General features: G+C 40.7%; 2 protein-coding genes across 8 annotated transcripts in view; both read left to right on the top strand.

Moving 5' to 3' along the window:
* trim36 (tripartite motif containing 36) overlaps positions 1-13,228 on the top strand; it is a 33,681-nt gene extending 20,453 nt beyond the window's left edge. For 6 of the 7 annotated variants that reach the window (XM_034594877.1, XM_034594879.1, XM_034594880.1 and 3 more), the window contains 6 exons: positions 583-704; positions 5,515-5,632; positions 5,815-6,020; positions 8,195-8,378; positions 8,994-9,107; positions 10,151-13,219. In XM_034594877.1, the coding sequence (XP_034450768.1) occupies positions 583-704; positions 5,515-5,632; positions 5,815-6,020; positions 8,195-8,378; positions 8,994-9,107; positions 10,151-10,520 (1,114 nt within the window). In that variant the 3' untranslated portion in view covers positions 10,521-13,219. Of the gene's footprint in view, positions 1-582; positions 705-5,514; positions 5,633-5,814; positions 6,021-8,194; positions 8,379-8,993; positions 9,108-10,150 lie in introns of all 7 variants that reach the window. The other variant, XM_034594883.1, reaches the window with a different exon arrangement.
* A 1,114-nt stretch (positions 13,229-14,342) lies between these two features.
* The window catches only part of ccser1 (coiled-coil serine-rich protein 1), a 113,940-nt gene continuing 109,052 nt past the window's right edge, over positions 14,343-19,230 (top strand). The window contains 1 exon segment of the mRNA XM_034595322.1: positions 14,343-14,666. The gene's annotated coding sequence lies outside the window, so the exon portion shown is untranslated.

The raw sequence follows: 19,230 nt of genomic DNA, 5'->3' as shown, positions 1-19,230 counted from the left end.
ACAAGCTCCACAGTTGAAGACTGTTATGACTCATGTTGTGTATTTCACATCCATGATTAGAGGCACCTTCCTGCTTCCCAGTGGATTTATTCATTAGGATTTGGTCAGTTTGAGTGTTGACCATCAATCTGATTACGTGTTTGAGGAAGTGGAGTCTGTCAGGAGCATAAAAAAAGCCACGTACACTGATGTTACTAAACTCGAGGGCAGTTAAAGAGAGGCTGGTGCTGCCGTGTCCACTCAGTGCTGCGTAATGGAGAGTCTTCTGCTCCAAGCTGACTAATTGATCTCCATTAGCAGCTTTAGATTATCAGGGAGCCTTTTTACTCTGGAACATGATACTGGTGCCTGTTTATTTTTCTCCTTTCAAGAGATTTGAATCCTCTTTCACTTACAAAAGACAAAATAAATATAGATTAAGTTGAATGATTAGAATTATGATGGAACATAACTAATATAATTGAAAGGAAAAGTCTGCCTGCAGTGAATATTGGTCCTATTTTGTGTCCTTGGTAAATAACTTTCAGTTTTCGATCAGCTTTCAGTGATTCATCAGGTTTTGTTGGACTTGTGTGTTTTCAGGATCCAGAAGGCCACAGAGTCTCTGAGGACCTTCCACGCTGCAGCCGACCCCTGCTTCGATGAGTTTGTGCTGGACACTTCCAGAGAAGAGACTCTGCTCAAAGAGATGTGCTTTGGTGGAGGTATGACTTCTTTTTATTTCAGATAAATGGTGCAAGGTGAAAATGAACATGAATTTCTGAAGATTAAGATGCAGTCTTTGTTCACATGTCCTCTGGACCATGGTAAAATGTGGCTGTATCATATACAGCCCAGCCATTTCAAAAGGTTTAACAACTGTTATTCTTTCTCTTTAGCATGTGACAATATGACTTTAATAAGCAGTTTTTTGCACATGCACAACCCTGTGAAGTGTGAACTGTGCTGTGCTAAAAGGTCAGAGGTCATCTGTCGGCAGCTAAATTGGATAAACGGGTAGAATCCTGGATATAGTCAAAGTGGATTTTACAGCTCTGTGCAGCTTTGTTCTGGTCTGCTGATTTACAAAGCTTGTTGTGTAAAGGTCTGCTCAGGTAGAAGGTTCCCAGGGAAGACACAAAGCACACGTTTCTGATTGCTCTGACACACGGCCATATTTTATTCAAATAGCAGCAACCTTCATGTGCTCAATGATATGATATGATTCATCATACTACATAAATTTCACTAATTCTTCTAATGCAAAAAAGGGTAATGTATATTTTAATAGTTCGTCAGGTGATGGAACATAGTTTCCTTTTGTGAACTCTTAATTTTACTTTCATAAATCTACTTTTAAATTGTATTTATTTTGAAGACAAAGCTCAATGATCTGTGAAGTCTGAAGTTCTTGTTAGGTTCAAAAATGTAACAGCACATGCAACAACATATGATCAAATAATCAATGAAAAGCTTCCACGAACAAAGATCAAAGGTTTGCAGATAATCGACCAGGTTGCAAAAAAGAATCAATAAATTCAGAGCGTCACTGAATGATCAGAGGAAACATCAGAACAAGTGACTATCTTTGATCTGAGTCATGAAGCAGCTGGACTGATGCAATTTATGGTCATAACGCAGATGATCACTGTCCTTAACTTGGCTCTAATTCAATGTATATACTAAACTATAGCTGGAGAATTCTACATACTATGCGATATACATTTATTTTCATTATATTAGTAAAAGCAGAGCATGATGATCCATTTTTTAAATGCTTTGTCAGTGACTTCATACAGCTAAAGCTTGTTTCTAATCCCTTCAGTGTGGCTCATACCAATGTGACAACACAATGATGGTCAACACTGCTCCAACAGTGGGTTGTGACACTTTCAGTCACAGCGAGTCGATAACAGTTGAGGGTTGTTTTCAGTTTATCAGTGCAAGTGATAAGCTGGTCAGTGTCGATGTAAAGTAAAGTGTTGAGCAGCAGCTTTGCTTCCAGACTTTATCCTTCAAAAACATGTGAATATGTGAGAGTTTAAATGCCTGAGATGAACCTGAGGTCTCTGTTGGCTCAGAGCCATCATCCCCCAAGTGGACGCAACCGAACTGACAGTTGTTGCCGTTGGTGACAAACAAAGCTGAGAGTAACGTGAGCTGTGGCCTTTTGTTGCTTCGCCGGAGAGAGCCCGCTGTTAGTTTGTTTAAAATCAGTGATGTGAGCTTCATCTCACAGGCTCCATGTGTCTGCTCCTTCTGAGTGACTCGTCAAAAAGAAAATCATTCTATCAAAATGACAGTGGAGCTGATGGCTTGATGAAGGAGCTGCTTGAATTTTACTATGTTCAAGACAAATGGTTATTTCTTAATGGAGAGAAAGTGAATCTGTTATGAGCCCAAACGGTATCAAATATTCAACAGACACCGTGAATAAAAGTTTGATATAATAAGTAAGGAAACAAGATGCCTTTGCATTGTCTAAAACATGCTTATCAGATTTAAAGGGAGAAAATCATCTTATTGCTATGTATCTGATATGAAACTGATGTATCATTTATTCTCATGTCCATTTTTGTCAAACATTGAACGTGTGAAAATAAATCTGCACGTTCAAATCCTCACACTACTGAATTTTATTTGATTAAACAATATCCCGAATTGACCATCATGATTAAAACTCAAATAATGAATCTAGTCAGTCCTCATCTTGGGCTTGAATAGTCACCATGTTTGCTTCTTTGAATATTGATTCTCTCATAATGCCCTTCCTGCAGAAAATGGGTTTTTCATATAAAAATGATCCTAAGTGAATCACTGCGGTCTCCTTTTTGGGAAAGTGCTGTATGCAGCAGTTGAGTGGGGTGGCAGCCATATTGGTGTGTCTTTAATCTAAGTGGCCTGCGGGAATTAATGATGCTCTTAGTCTGATTTTAGACAGAGAGAGAAGAAGAGAAGCGGTGGGGGCATTCATATATTGCAGTGATTTCATTGAAGTCCTGGCAGCCGTGAAGAACCACTACAGTGTTTTTCCAATAGTGCCCCTAAGCCCTGATACAACCATTATACAGGAAACTGAAAACGCGTTTGTTTTGTTCAGTGTCTGAACTGAATGTAAACCTCTTTCTGTTGTCCGTCTTCTGCTCAAGTGTCATAGAAAAAAAACAATGTTCCATCGTCAAGTCTTTACAATGATTGCCAGCCATCTTTATGATGTATAATACTGTCTTTATTGAATTTCGCTCGGTGCTACAGCTGCTCCATGTTTCTGTGCGTAATCTCTTCCTCTCTCGGACAACGCTATAATTGTGTTCTCCCATGTTCCCCCAGCTGTGGCCCTACTGCGGGATCTGACCCCAATGCTCAGCTCTCAAGAGCCTTTTCAAAGGCTGTGCTGTCAAGTGTAAATGCCCATTTGTGGTTCACTTTCAAGTTGGAGGTTCCCCAAAACGTCCGCTGAGAAAAGCTCTTCTGTTATCTGTTTTCCACTCGCACAGGATACAATGAGTTTGTGCAGATTATAAAGACAAAACATGATATAGGTTCTGTTCTGTCACAGTTCCAGATGGGGCAGAGGGATGAAAATGAACACAAGAGGAGACTGTTCACTGCAGTGTAACTTGGTCTTGGTGCTGCATGTATGGGCTCAATAGTGATGGGTCTTTTGTTGAAGCTTGAGGGGCTACGACCTTCTGTGCTGGAGGCCTGACTGCTCCATTTGGTCCTGGCCTTTGGGTCCATCTGTTGGAAACCGGCGTAAATTACTTCACTCTGACACAGAAGACATGATCTTAAATCTGTTGTTGAAGGGATTAGGATGAAAGGAATGAAAGTTTTTACTCAGGAAATTAGATTTTGTAGATTATTTGCTCAGCAGAGTTATTAATGGTCAAGAGATGAAAATCAAATGTTAGAGCTAGTTTGGCTCATAAGGTGACTTAATCCATTCCCCTTGTAAAAATAGCTCCCTAACAAACGAATAAGAAAAGTGCATTGTGCAACAGGGACAAACAAAACTTTGGCTAGTTTGTTAGCAGGACTATGCAAATACTACTGAACAGATTTCCATGAAACTTGGTGGAAGGATGCTGTATGGGTCACGGAAGAACTCGACGTATAAGGTGCAAATCCAGGAGTCTTTAACTCTTTGTTTGATGAACAAATCGGAGGTGTTTAGGATATGTCAAGGTCAAAAGATTAAAAAATTAAAAGTTGGAGCTATAATTGATTCATGGCACTTTTTGATCAATCCCACTTGACAAAATGCTAAAAAAATACTTTTTTTGTGTAGTGGTTTTCAATGAACTCAGACACTTGACAAAGGATTAAAAGCGATTTTAAAAAGAACGACTAAAAGACATACTATATTAAAAACAACATTGTGAGTGACACAGAGCAGTTTTGAAGAGGTGAGTTTAGGGAATTGAAAGTAGAAAGTCCAGGGGAAGGGGCAGCTATTGAGAATGCTTTGTCACCTCAGGTCTGTGAACAAATCCTGATTTTTGTAATGCATTATAGAATAATATACTCTGTAATGTATCTGCACATTATAATATGTTACCAGCATGACTGCCAAAGGACACGTGAAGGAGAGGGCTGCTCTTTGGAGAAACAGACTTTGGAGACTGAGGATAAGTGAAGTGACTGTGAAGGCTCGGAAACTCAGCAGTAGTGAGGATACACTGGAGGAACGGGTCTATAGAGGAAAATGAGTAAATGAAAAGAGCTTTAGAAGTGGGAGGAAATGGGAATATTAAAAGCTGAAATTGTTGGGAAGGAGATGAGGGAAGGAATTATCACAGGGGGGTTGTTAGATGTGTGCAGAAAAATGTCTTCATCTTAAATAGACTGATGGTTGCAGTGATGTGATTGTGTTTCTGGAGAAAAAAATGAGTTGAGGCTGTGAGAACAGTAAATGATGAGGTAAGAGGAATGACGGTACAGTAGATGGATGTTAAGTCAGTGCTCAGCAGATTGAGGCTTCATGGTAAAAACTTACAACCGCAGAAGAAAAAGACAAATGTGTTGGAAAAAGTGCAATGTAAGAAAGGGAAAGTGGGACAGAAGAGGAGAGAGGTGGTGCTGCGGGTGATTTTTACAAAGTGCATTTCCTGGCAGTGAGTCTGTGAAAACCTCTTAACAGGCTCCATTATGCAAGACAGTCCTGTCCATTGTCCTGATCCTGACAAATCGAATCACCCTTACTGTGCATTATTTCCTTCAATCCCAAGGTAATGAGCTGAAGTATTGTACTTAGCATGATTGAGACACAAGAGTTTTTACTGAAATTCCCTTGTTTGTTGTAGTTTTTCCGATTTATGCATAAGGTCTGTTACACTTGCTTATTACCACAAATTAGTAGGTTTGGCATTGTTTTGAATTGAGATTTTTGTTGGTTGCATAATATACATGTTAAACACGTTTTAGATTTCTGTCACGCTGAAAAAAACACAGGTTTACTTGCTACGCTTTTGTTGATGGCCTATGTTGAGAGTCTTGCCTTCTCTAACTTCATGCACTTTCTTTTTCCTCCAGTTCCAGACCCCCCTCTGATTGACCTGTCCCATAGCAGAGTCTATAACGAGGCCTCAATCTCCTGGAGGCTTTCCGATGATCACCTGCCAACAGATCACCACGTGGTTGAGTACCGCAGGTGGGTGTTAATACATTTTAAGATGTGATTTTGGGAGGATGTTCACAGAAGTGGGCCCAGAGATTTTCACATTCAGTGCATGGCTAAAAAGCAGCTATAAAGGTGGAGGACTGAGTAGATCAATAAGCGATTTGAGAAGTGGAACATTTTAAAATTTCTTGATAATTTTTCATCTTCTCCAGACTCGGCGGCCCGAGCCAGTCCCCGTCCCAAGAGGACGGCGAGGACAGCGGCGTCTGGAGGCCTACAGAAAAGGTGTATGGTTCCAGCAGTGTTGTGTGCGACCTGGAGGCTGACAGCTTGTACTCCTTCAGGGTCCGCAGCTGCAGGAACTCCATGTTCAGCCCCTACAGCCCTGAGGTCACCCTCCACACACCTCCTGCACCCGGTAAGACTCAGGGATGTTGTATAGTTTTCCATATTGTTGAAAAGTTTTTGCATAGTGTCTATTCCCTCTTTCCTTGATGGGTGTGTATTCTCTGTTTGTCCTCTGAGTCTGTAGTCGGACATAAAAGGGAATGGAGTTTGGCGCAGCATTTTTTTTTTAAAGACGAAATATTGATAATTTAAATAAAGTTGCTACTCGATTACTGCAATTCTCTTTTATGCTCTATCAATGGAGGCTGTGTACTTGTTGGTGCATTAATTCATCCACAAAATGTTAATTAAGTAGGAGATTAAGCTCCTTACTATTGAGGAACCAGCCCCTGTTGTTTGGCCTCTTTTGGCCAAGAGAACCACTGAGCTCCTCTGTCCCTAATACTCAGAGCACCTGAGTCTCGGTTTTTGGAAGATTATGACACGACATGTGCTTCACTTCACGTTTGTTAAATGTCGTGTAGCAGCATTGTTAGAAGTAATGGCGCAAATGGTGTTATTGTCACCATGGTTATGGCTTTTTATTTTTTTTCCATGTGGCTGAAACCAATATAGCTCTAGTCTGGGTGTGTGGGAGTGGAGACTCATGTTCACTGTGACGGTTTGGATAAAGAAACATGCAGTTGCATCTGTTGGTGGCTTTTTAATTTTAATGACAAACACAAGGTGGAATTCATTAAAAACCAGCATCATCGCCGACCATCTGCTGAAATTTTAATCCTATCATATTCTCCCATCAAGCGACTGGATCAGTCAGACTTTTATTCTGCCTAGCAACCATTAGACTCCTTGTTTTGGTTTGCTCGTGAACATACTTGTGTATTACAAGCATAAAGGTTATGCAGAAGCATTTTGTGGTTGTGTCACTTCCCAGAAATCAGAGTATTTTCAGTGTCAGCATTTTCCCCCCTAGTAGCTGAGGCCTGCAACAAAATCAGCCTTGCGCACACACACACGCACACTTTAATTTGTGTCCTTGTCATTTGTGTTTTGATTGGACCTTCCACATTCCTGTGTTCTCTGGTTCGTGTAAGACAGCGCATGGATTCTGTGTGCATCAGTAATGAGGTGGAATTTCAGGCTGGGGCGAAACACACACAAAACAATTTGCATGTATCTCTTACATGAGTACGAGGGGACGCAGTTGTGGTTTTAGACAACAAAGGTTTCTCAAGGTTTTTCTGTTCATGTGCTGCTATGTCAACATTAACTTACTGTTTTAATAAGTTCTATAATAAATATCTAGATCTACTTAACTTCATGTGAAATTAAAATATAATTGTTTAGGAGCTACTCGGATGCTTATTTTTAATTAAATCACTGGTAACAGAAATTTACAGAACTAGGGAGGAAATGTTTCTTTTGCAACATGGATGTAGCTATTTTCATATTTAAAAATGAACCACTTCTGAAGACGAGTCGAACAAGATCCTCTAAGCTCGTCAGTCATATTTGATGAAAACTGGTACGAGTCCAGAATTCATCATTATTGAAGCTTGCATGAGCCAAAAATGCATAAAATTAACCCAGTTTTCTTATGTCTTAAACATGTAACTGGATTCTATTTTAGGATTCCTCTCCAGCCTGTCATGGTTGTCAGTATCACTGCCTCCCCACATTACAGCTGCAGCATTAATGGCTGTTTACCCTTGAGTTGGGATCATACTATTCTCATTATCATGCCCCAGTTAGTATGAGGTCTTCCCTGGACACATGTGAATTAACGGTCTTCCCTAGCGTCAACCTCAGATTATATGAGACGGGTGAGTGAACAGGAATCATCACGTCATCCTTTATGTTGCCTGGATTATGGTAATCGGGGCCTTTGGCCTACAAACTATTTATAGAACGCCAGCTGCATAAAAGAAATGAGGTTTGAGTAAAATGTTATTCTCCATAGTGTGGTGATAATGAAGCAAGTGTGTCTTTGTGTGGCTTGTAAGATTGTGTTATAGCGCCCTCATGTGTCAGCCTTTGCCACTTACATCGTTTCACACTTAAAAAGGGGAATAAACTATTTCCTTTTGCATGAGCATGCTCAACAAAATGCATTCTTTTCTGAAGTCTGTGTCTGTGCTTTCTCCCTAACTTCTCTTCCACCTGTCTACTGCTTTTCTTGTCCACCTTTCCTGTGTCTCCACTTCATTTGTCAATCTCAATTTGCTCCCCTCTCTCTACACACAGCTTTAGGTTTCCTGTTCAGCGACAAGTGTGGCTTCAGCGCGGAGCGGCTCATCCTAAACAAGCGACGGGACACCGTGGAGAGTGTGGCGGGCATGGCCTTCCTCCTTGCAGCAGAGCGTGTGCAGACGGGCAGTTACATTGGACTAGATTACATAATTGGGGACACTGGCATCTCTCAGGGAAGGTATGCCAAAAACTCACAATGCTGTTTCCAGCAGCATGATTTATTTGCTCGATGATAATGTAAACCTCGATGTAAGATTTTCTCCCAAAGAAAAAAAGATATGAGATTTTCACATTTAGGGCTCAATCACACATGTGCAAATGTTTCAGTGGTGAACCTTCACCTCCTGTTCACTTTCAATCTGTGTGAGCGAGGACACAGAAAACATTCGCCTCCTTTGGCGAGGCAGATGGCAGATGCTTCACGTGGAGTTCAACTCTGATCCACGGTATTTGCCTAACATTCGCGTATGTGTGACCGTGCTCCAAAAAGTTAAATGCTGGCAAAAATGACAAACTAGGAAGTCGGGCACACAAAGGGAAGCCTGCCTTATTCATTAGATGAAATGAGAATATAAAATATTCAAGAACTTCATTTTTGCATCATTAAATTGTCTTTTTTTTTTTTTCACAGTCATCAGCCTCAATTGAGAAATAGAGTGATATTTCACTAATCAGTGAGGAGAGTTTGACAGCAGGGATGTCGGAGGACAAATCAGGAAATGATTCATTAGGCAATAAATGGGTCAGTTAAATGTCTAGTCCTGTAGCATTCATTGGAATTGTTTTTTTGCAGACATTATTGGTCCTTCAAGGTGGAGCCGCACTCCTACATGGTTAAAGTTGGAGTGGCCTCTGACTCGAAGCTGCTTGAATGGTTTCACAATCCCAGAGATACCAGCAGCCCGAGGTGAACACACACACACACACACACACACACACACACACACACACACACACACACACACACACACGGCTGTCATGTACCGCTTGTCTATAATCAGGAGACTTGTTGAGAAACCTGGGTGCCTTTTTTACGTACCTAAATGCAACACACAGACGCAAACAAAGGCAAACAATCCCATTACAGCAATAAGTGTTTGAGTCACAGTTAATCCTGTGATGTAAGAGAAGCAGCGTAAACTCCTAAAGAGCTTACACACAGCCACACAGCCTGTCTTTTTCACCAGACCTCATGTAAGGGAACATTATTTAAACAAATGTTTTAATTCTGTGATCATTACATAATGCATGCGAGGTGTTACACATCAGGCAGCATTTAACCACTTAAAAGGAGGTTAAAGAATGTATTTGTGCTTCTAAAGAAAATGCCAGAAAAATCACAAGTCCTTGAGGATTTTTAAATAGGTAATATTGCTCTACAATTTCCTATATCTCTGAAGTTGACTAAATATTAAGAATAGAGATGAAATATTAGTCAATAAGTTGATTGACAGAAATAATTCAGTTTCAATTTCAACAATCAACAATGAATTGCATTTTAAACCCTTTTTTTAAATCATCACTTCTCTTAATTTATTCGTGTGACTTTTGTTCAAATAAATATTTTAACATCTTATAGGCTCTGGGAAATTGTGATTGGCCTTTGTCTTTATTTTACAAGTAATACCGATAATTGAGAAAGTAATCGGCAGATAAATGAATCATACGTTTAACTTAAGTAGTCATTAGTTGTAGCCTTGAATGAGCTAAATGTAAGTTTTTCTAAAGCTACATAGTCATTAGAGCAGCTCGACTAACTCAATAGCACCTTGATGAACACTTTGGGCAAAACTCATTCTTCACATACTTGGGACTGAAATGGTGCAGTTTTCCCTGCTCTGTTTTACACATGATTATGACTTTGACATGGGTTTAAAAAATTTGATATAAACAAAAACACACGTCTGTCTCTGCCCATCTTACCTCTATGTCTCCCCCTTCCTTCACCAGATACGACCATGACAGCGGGCACGACAGTGGCAGTGAGGACACGTGCTACGAGCTCTCACAGCCCTTCACCCTCCTCACCCTGGGCATGGGCAGACTCTTCATCCCTAAGGCCTCTTCATCCTCCTCCGTTTCCTCAGCAAACGCTCCATCCGCTGACCCCGGCAATCGCGTGCTTCCCATGCCGCAACGCATTGGGGTGTGCCTAGATTACGACGCCTGCCGGGTGTATTTCTATGACGCAGACACCATGAGGTGCCTTTATGAGAGGCAGGTGGATTGTTCGGGAACAATGTATCCAGCCTTCGGCCTCATGGGCAGCAGCAAGGTGCAACTGGAGGAGTTAATCACGGCGAAGAGACTGACCTTCTGAGTCGGGATGGAGTATGTTGCTGCGTTAGGACCTGAGTCTGTTTAATCTTTGGCATGTTCTAGGAAGAGCAGGTTTTAATGATGATGGAGAAGGATCCAACATGTTACTTTTTTTTTTATAAAGGTCTGATGAGGAGGATGTGATCAGGGCCTTTGGTCCTTGTTGTGGAAATGGGATCTCTGCTAGAGACCGGCGTATTTAGCTTTGGCATGTATAATGTATGACCCTCACATACCATGACACTGGATATCAGTGTCCAGTGGTCTTGAGAGGCTGATATAAATGTGAAAGGTCTTCTCTACATACCAAAGTCTCTGTATTTGACTTGCTTTTAGTCGCCAGCTACGATCAGCTGTCAAAGTGGTGGAATCTTTGTTTTAAACGCCTTCAAGCTCACACTTACACTTCCTCTTTTGCCAGGTTTGTGTTTATAGACGAATTCGTGTGTGTTAACTATCGAGTGATGTTTGTTTCTTCGGCTCATTTCTGTAACTGTTTGTCTAAATGTAGCAGGTTTGGATGTTGTGGACCTGTGGGAGCCGTGTAGCTACTTTTTTGAAGCTAGTGCCTTTCTGCCTTTTTTTAAAAAAGAGAATGGGTCATTTAGTTTGCGCTAGCAAGCATATATTGGTGTCACTGCACAAGCATAATGGAAATACTTATCATAAATACTGTGTGAATTTTTACTGTAGCTATAGTTTGATCACAGACACTGGTGTCAAAGTTAAAACGGTTAATATTCATGATGACTTGTCATTCACTTCTTTACTCGTCGTTTCTCACAGAAAACACTACTGTTTCCTCCTTATCCCAGTTCTGTTCAGCAGTTTTTGCACAATACGATGAATGATGCCTCGCACCTTTACAATCACCACATTAAGATCACTACCACATTAAGATCACTACCTAGTCTGTGACTCATTGATGTCACACTGTGAAAAGCGTTCACATTCACTGACATGAACGAGCCCTCGCTTTTACAAACCTCTCACTGTTTAGACTCGTCTGTTGCACTTGATGTGACTTTGTCAACATTAGCAGGTATCAGAATATCGCACTCGCAGTCGACGTCACGTTGACAGCTGCAGAGTCACTTAATATCCAAATCTTGTTGTTTCTGGTGCTGACTCAAGTGCAACACTTAACAGCCTTTAAACAGTTCAAAAAATGCCATAAACATTCAGGTTCTTTCAACAAGTGCTATCATACAACACACTCTTCAGTAGTAACACAGTTTACTCGCAGTGCAGACAAGTGAACTGTAGCATATCAGCATGTCGTTGGTGAGTTGGGCTTCGATTAAAGCAGCTGGGATATCTAAGTCTAAGAGGGCACACTATTCGCTGAGCAAACACTTTTGTGTAGATGTATGTTGTATATGTGCCTGCACACGGGCTTCTTTGTACATTCATGTATATTTTGGATTTCTGGAGGGTTAGGGGAACTGGTGTGTGTGTGTTTTCTCAGGTTTCTGGCCTTGGTTCTGGGCCCGATGCTACCTACCTCTATCTGTCAGGCCTGGAAAACCTTAACTACTGTACCTTCTCCTCGCAGAAACACATTTATTTGATTTGCAGCTTCATCCGGAGCACTTGGCTCAACATGTCCGCCTTCTGTTTAATGTCAAATCAAAAATAGATTTTTTTTTTTTAACTTCCATGTACATATTAATCCAGAGTATAATATCTTAGTGAAACAAAATACATCTTTCATGTTTATTTGGTTGTGTTTTAAAGACGTGTATCACTATTGGTGGAAATTACTGTAAGCAGATGTTACCCTGTTCAGCTGCTTTTGTGAAGGGAGTGTGTTTCAAATGGTACTAACAAACTATTCCTCTTTTTTTTTTTTTGTGGTGTTGGTTTTGTTTTTATAGTTGTGACGTATAGAACACATTATGGTTTTTTGTTTTGGGTTACAAACACTTCACACTTATGTTCTTACATTTTTAGGGATAGAAACGTGGGATTCCTGCGACAGCATTCGGATTTGGTTTCACAAGTGTTGTCGGTTATTTTCACTCCAATGTTCACAGATCCTTGATTCCAATGTTTTTAAAATTGACTCTGGGTTTCAGTTTCACAGGTTTTAGTTAAATCACAGAATGTAATCACAAAAATTACAGTACAAATGGCTGAATGTTCCTTTTTTTTTCTTTCATTGGTTTATTCCACCTGGGGTCACAGCACAGTTGTTAAAGGAACCTGTTAAAAGACTCAACTGCTTTCAGTCATGGATTTAGAACCAAATATTTTTGCAGGCTGGCTGTCAATCTAATTCCAAGCTAGCACTTTAAAAATCTGTAGCATGTCAGCAACTGTGTGGCGCTGCAGGTGTCTGTATATTGTGTGTGCAATATTATTAAGCAGGCTATAGGACAGAACAGTGTAGTTAGACATTAGCCTGGAAAGACAATTTGCACTGAAAATAGTTTGTCGTACTTCTTGGTTTTGAATTGACTTTTCCGCCATACAAATTTTACGAATTTTGAACACAACTTTATTGGTTTTTGTTCACTCAAATTAGTGCATTTGTCTCTGTGCTTTTTCTCCACAGTATTTGGATGTGGTGTGTAAATGGTGGGTTTCTGTATGTGTAGTATGTAAAGATGTGGAAATGCTGTTCTTTGCTCTCATTCCTGGAAATGCTACACTTTTTAATTTGCCGTGTGGGAATTTCATCAAATAAAACTAGTGTTTATAAATCTATCTTGTCTCTTTTAATAATATGGTTCATACATTTGTGCAGGTGTAAAGTTTCTCTTTGATGCTGTAACTCTTATCTCTGACTGGGTTATGTCCTATAGGCTGTAAGCAACATGAGGTACAGATAATCCTATTCATTAACATGGCAGCTCTGACACCCGACTTTATCTCTGAGCAGCACATGTTCACTTTACAGCCGTCCTCCTGTAAACATGGGTAGATGGGAACCAAAAGCAAAGAAACTAGAGTGCATAATGGAAACCACATTTAAATTCACTAGATCGGCATTTTTATTCGGATCGGCCCCAAATTGCACATCAGTCCCCTAAACATGCCTGGTCAACGAATATGCTGAAAAAAGGTCCTACCTCGCAATGTTAAAGAAAAAGCTAAAAAGAATTCCTGGATATGCCCCATGATCTCAGCTCTAAGATTTAATGGCTTCGTCCTTGGGCCATGTCCCACCCCTCCACAAAATATCAGGGAGTTTGATTTAACCATTTTTTTGCGTAATCCTGCAGACAAACAAACCAATGCAGATGAAAATATAGCCTTGTTGGCAGAGGTAATAATAGAACATCATTTCAACTCAAAACTAAATGGTAAAAGAAAAACCCAATAAACATAAGTATGCTAATGGGGGGAAAAACAATTATGTAAAAGTGAAGTTTAAAGGGACGTCTGGAGAACTCTCGTCTGAATTCCTAGGTAAACTAGTCCAGAGGGTTCGGGGCTCGGACAGCTGCTACACTGTTTACCCCGAGACTCCGTAAGAGCTTTGTGGACTCAAACACTTCACCCACCACCTCCATCGGCATAGTGGTGAGTAGATAATGAGTGAATCGTTCATTTCTGGGTGAAATATCCCTTTAAAAAAGCTGTGGTATACACAGGAAGCCGGTCCACACAATGTAGGCATCATTTGACAAAAATCACAACTCTATTCGTCCCCATTATTCCTGACAGATAATGCTCCCAGCTCAGAAACGCTGTCTCTTTAATTACAGACGTGATCACTAGAATGGAGACTTTAGTTTCTTTAAATATTTTATTCAAATGACACAAATCAAGCTGAATGTATTGATTCTATCGGTCAGACAGAGACTGGATCCATCATGCACCTGCTGGAGGATGCTGAGCTGTGAGGAGGAGGAGGAGGAGGAGGAAGAGGAGGAGGAGGAGGCTCTGGGCCTGTCGTAGCTACAACAACGCGGAAGAAGAGACGCAGGAGGAAGAGGAGGCTCCACGTCACGGAGGTGTGTGATATTGTCGTCAGCGCCTCCACAAGGTGCTTCCTCTGCGCGGCTCCGGGACATTAGCACGGGGACAGGAACCCTCGTGCCGCCTCTGACAGCTCGGACGTGTCCGCAGGGAGGAGATCGACATTCCGCCGCCTCTCGCACCGAGCGGCCTCGGCAGACTCTCTGGGAATCCGCGGAAGGTAACGTACGTTTATCGGGACTAACGTCGGTGTGTTTGTCCGCTGCTGCCTGTTAGCCACCGAGCCCCCGGCTGGAGCTCCGGCACCGGACCGTGATTCCTCTCAGCACCGATGACCTCTGACGCCGAGAGAAAGCGAAACCCTGCGTTTTACCGACATGTCCTCGGAGGTGTGTTTACTGGCAGCGGGTCGGCGCCAGGGTGTTGACTCAGCTAGCTTGTCCGGTTTTAAGCTCTGCTCGCCCGGTTTGACAGTTGTCGGCGTCCCGCTGCTGCTGCTGGTGGTCACAGACTGTACATTTACATCCCTGCGTCTCACCCCACGTTTAAAATACAACCTGGTAAACAGCTAGGAATCCGTTTGTGCACATAATAAAAAGCTGCAGACCTTCTGAACACACATAACATCTTTATAAACACTGAACAACACGCTAAGGCCCTTTCCCTGTGAGTGTAAACTCATCACTGCCAGAACAAGGTGCCACTGGATCTGCATTAAACACGTGATCACTGTAAATGAGGCTTCAATTACCAGTGATTAGAGCTCGAACAATTAGTGCATCAGTCGATTTGGTTGATTGGAAGAAGAAACATTTTGATAATCGATTATTCGTTTGGGTTGTTTTTCAAGTAAAAACCTAGTGGAAGATTTCATTCCAGGTTGTCAAAGTGAGAATTTGCACAAATTTTTACATAAAACTGATGATTTTAAGTAAAGATATTCGGCTCTGCATGGTTGTGATGTTCTATAGACCAAACCATTGATGGATTAGTCCAATATAAAATCATAATAATAATAATAATGACAGACTTTATTTATACCTTCCATTCTTGAAATGCAGCTCAAAGTGTGTTACAACAATTTATTTACTTGAAGACATACAATAATCATAAAAAGTGTGGTAGAAAGTTTATGCAAAATAGGATGTAAATAATACCCAGTAAGTAAAACATGAGATGAATGAAGAGTCTGATCAATAAGATTAGTCAATAGGATTTATCAATAGTGCAGATAGTGATTAGCTGCGTCCCAGCTGCTATAGTTTATAGTGTTTGAAATGCGATGCTATTAGCAATATTTCTGATGCCAAATATTCTAGATCCATCTCATATTAGTTCACATCCTGAGCACATGCACACGCTGCAGTGCATCTCTGCAGCATGTGACAGTTCATAGAATTGAATTAACATATTATCATGAATAAAAACTGTCTTGTGTTTAAACATGCACATGATAAATCATTACCAGCAGATATATTCACAAGAAGGCTGTGTATTTGACAATTTATTACACGATAAGTATATTCATAGTTAGCATATCAATGATATATTCACATTATAAATCATGACATAGTTCTCCCCTCTTTACATGATTGTACACTTAAATGTTGAAGGTTTGACTGTTGGTCAGATAAAAGAAAAATAATTTGAATATGTTAACATGTGCTTCAGGGAGTAATGATGGACAAACAATACATCACCTGATTTGTAAAGTAAATAACCATCTGATAATATAAAACACAAACACACTGAACTTGTGTTTGGAAAGTAGGCAGGGTTGGTAGTGGCTCACTGTTGCTGTCCAAAAAACCTTGTACAAAGAAGTAAGAACAGAGTGAAAGTATACAACAGGCTACACTAGAAGGCTACAGTGGAGATTCCCCCCCCCCCCCCCCTTATGTTTTCATGTTTAAAAACCCCCTAAACGAACGCGAGCACTTTCCACTGTACTGTATGTTCAGTTCCTTCTTTTTACTTTTCGTGTCCCTAAACCTCTCGTCAAATGACTGAAGTAGTTCTGCAAACCAGGAACCGTATTCAGACGTCATATCAGGTCGCTGTTCTTACAGTATAGAAAAATCTGTGTGAATCTCAGGTTGGACTTGCGGCAGCATGAATGTCTTACAAAGAGCGATTCACATGGACGTTAATCTATACTTGCACAACTGAAGGTACTATGACCTGTCGCCTACTGTGAACTCAGGCTCTCATCACTAATCGTGTCAACTTCATCTAATAAGAAGGTTTGGTAAAACAACATTTAACTGCTTTCCCCCCCAGCATTATCTCAGTTACTCATTTGTGTCCCGTGTTACTGGTTTATTCATATGTTGGTTTTTGCTTCAGCACATCTGTATCTGTTTGTGTTTTCTTATTTCCTATTTGTTTTCTCTGCCGCGCTTGGGTATGACGAGTATGCTAATGATTTTCTGAGCCTGCTTCTTTTGTTTTTATGTCTAGCCTGTGATTAGCATGTGCTGTCAACATGGTTACTTTTTGTGTTTGTCTTTTTGCATTTGTTTTCTCGTGGTGCAGTACACTGAGCTCTCGGCCTCCATAGTTTTCCTTGTCGTCACGTAGAAATGTCCATTACGTAATCTGATGTTGATATATGATATGATAATGGGAGGTATTTGTATGTTCATGCTTCTTCTGTGGTTCAGCACTGGATGGTTGTAATGTGTGTAGGTTTGTAATGTATCTGTTGGGCCATTGGTGAAAGATTACATTAGTAATACGAGTCCCTGGTTAATTTGGCAACCCCTTGCTCAAGATTGTGCGTTGTTTTGACCACGTGCCCGGGCTTGCATAGACAAGGTTTGAGTTTTATTATGACTGCCATTAGTGAAAATATTTTCTATAGGTTTTATCGAATGTACAGGCATGCATACAAACAGAACGAAGCGTTTATGTAACGTATATTACATCATAATAAGTTATACCTGGGAATCTGCTTATTGTAACATATAGCCTACATTTACATTTCCTGGTCTTTAAATCATTTGCTGTGATGCCAAAATTGTTTCTTAGAAGTGAATATTTGTTTCTGTTTGGTCATAACTTCCTCATTGTTTTCATTGTGTAAATTTGGTTGTAGCGTTTACTGTTTGTAAAGATGGACGACGCGTCAGAAATAGAGCAAAAACATCTCGGATAAGAACACTGCCATCATGTTTAGAGGACGTCATTTGGAGCCACCGTCTGCTCAGTAGCTGCTTATCAGCCGTCACTCACAACCTGTTGACCTGACAAATTAGCAATTGGACGGGCATGTGGCAGTAAATGTATACTTTGACTTTTGTATTGGTCCATGTCCCATCTAGTAACACGAAGAACGCAGGGATTATGACCTATACTGCAACCAGCCACCAGAGGGCTATCGAGACAATTTGGCTTCACTTTCGTGGAGCTGTCATGTCGTCCATCTTTATGTACAGTTTATGGGTTTTACATCTTGCCACAGTATAGTTATATGTCTCAATAGAGAGATGTTTGCTCAAAACTATTGTGATCCTTTGCTTTAACGACATTGGCTCTAGCCACCCCTTACCCCAGGCTAAAACAGGTATCTAACCTTGTTGAGTGGCACTATGTTACAACTGTAAAAAAGGAGGACATATCAATTACCGGGACACTTTTTCTGGGAACCATATTGTTTTGAGTTAAGCAGTACAATGTTTCCTCATATGTCTTCCATTACCTGGTTTGCATGTAGCGTGTGGTTACTGTGGTAAAACAGATCCCTTTGAGAACCTGTTTTATAGGAAACACCCAATTATTCACACCCTGTACACACACCTCTTATTCTTTAATGTAACAGTGTGATGGGAGGTTGGACCTACACACTAGCCTCCTGGTATATAACTCGAAATAAATATTTTAGAATCAGGCTCTGGGGTGTGTTGATAAGATAACAGACAAACTACACAGCGTTGCAGCACTAAAAGTCTTCAAGCTAAGCTGGTTTATTTGGCATATGGTGCGATCATTAAGGCAGGGGGCCCTCCAGAACTCCCGAGAGCTATTGATTTCAAAACAGAGCAATACCAACAAATTTGTTTTGTGTATATTCTGAGAATATCCATGAATGTCTTATTTTTGGAACTAAAAATGGGGCGAGAGTGGAGCACAGCAGTATTTTTCCTGTTGATTAAGGAAAGTCTTGCAGGGTGTCGATCAGTCAATAAATCACACCCTGTACTTTAAGAACTGTGACTGTGTCATATCTTTATACATGTTAAGGGTAACTAATAACAAGCTATTTCCATGTCAGGCCAAAATCTGTCCGGGTGTTTCTGATGCTCCACAGCCTTTGCAGCAAAGGGGCACCGATTGGCATTGTGTTGTTGGCCCATTGACATTAGCAGCAGTTGGCTGACTGTGAATGTGGTCGGTGGCTGGAAATGTAAATGCTGAAATATTCAGGAAATGAAGCTCTGGAGAAACCTGCCTTTTAAAAGCCTGGTAATTGTAGTGAAGTCCACTGTGAGTGAGCCTCATTTGTTTGTGTCACTTTTTAAGTCCACATTCATATGAAAATCTGAGCGAATCAAATTATTATTCAATACAGCAGCGCAATCACTAACTCTATTGTAAAGAAAAGGGAAGAGTCACTGAGAGGAGGTGGAGTTTTGCTTCTCTAACAACAACAGTCGGTTTTCTGAGCGACCGGAGGGGAAGTAAACACCTGTTTTAATGCTGTTCTACTTTTCTTCTACCTCTTTCTGTAAACTTTATCCTGAGTTCATGTGAAATTTCCTGCACCTATTGCTTTTTGATTTTAG

Source organism: Hippoglossus hippoglossus, chromosome 9 (genome assembly GCF_009819705.1).
Source record: "Hippoglossus hippoglossus isolate fHipHip1 chromosome 9, fHipHip1.pri, whole genome shotgun sequence".
Classification (NCBI taxonomy): domain Eukaryota; kingdom Metazoa; phylum Chordata; class Actinopteri; order Pleuronectiformes; family Pleuronectidae; genus Hippoglossus; species Hippoglossus hippoglossus.
The sequence above is the reverse complement of the archived record's forward strand: the minus strand, read 5'-3'. Positions and strand labels throughout refer to the sequence as shown.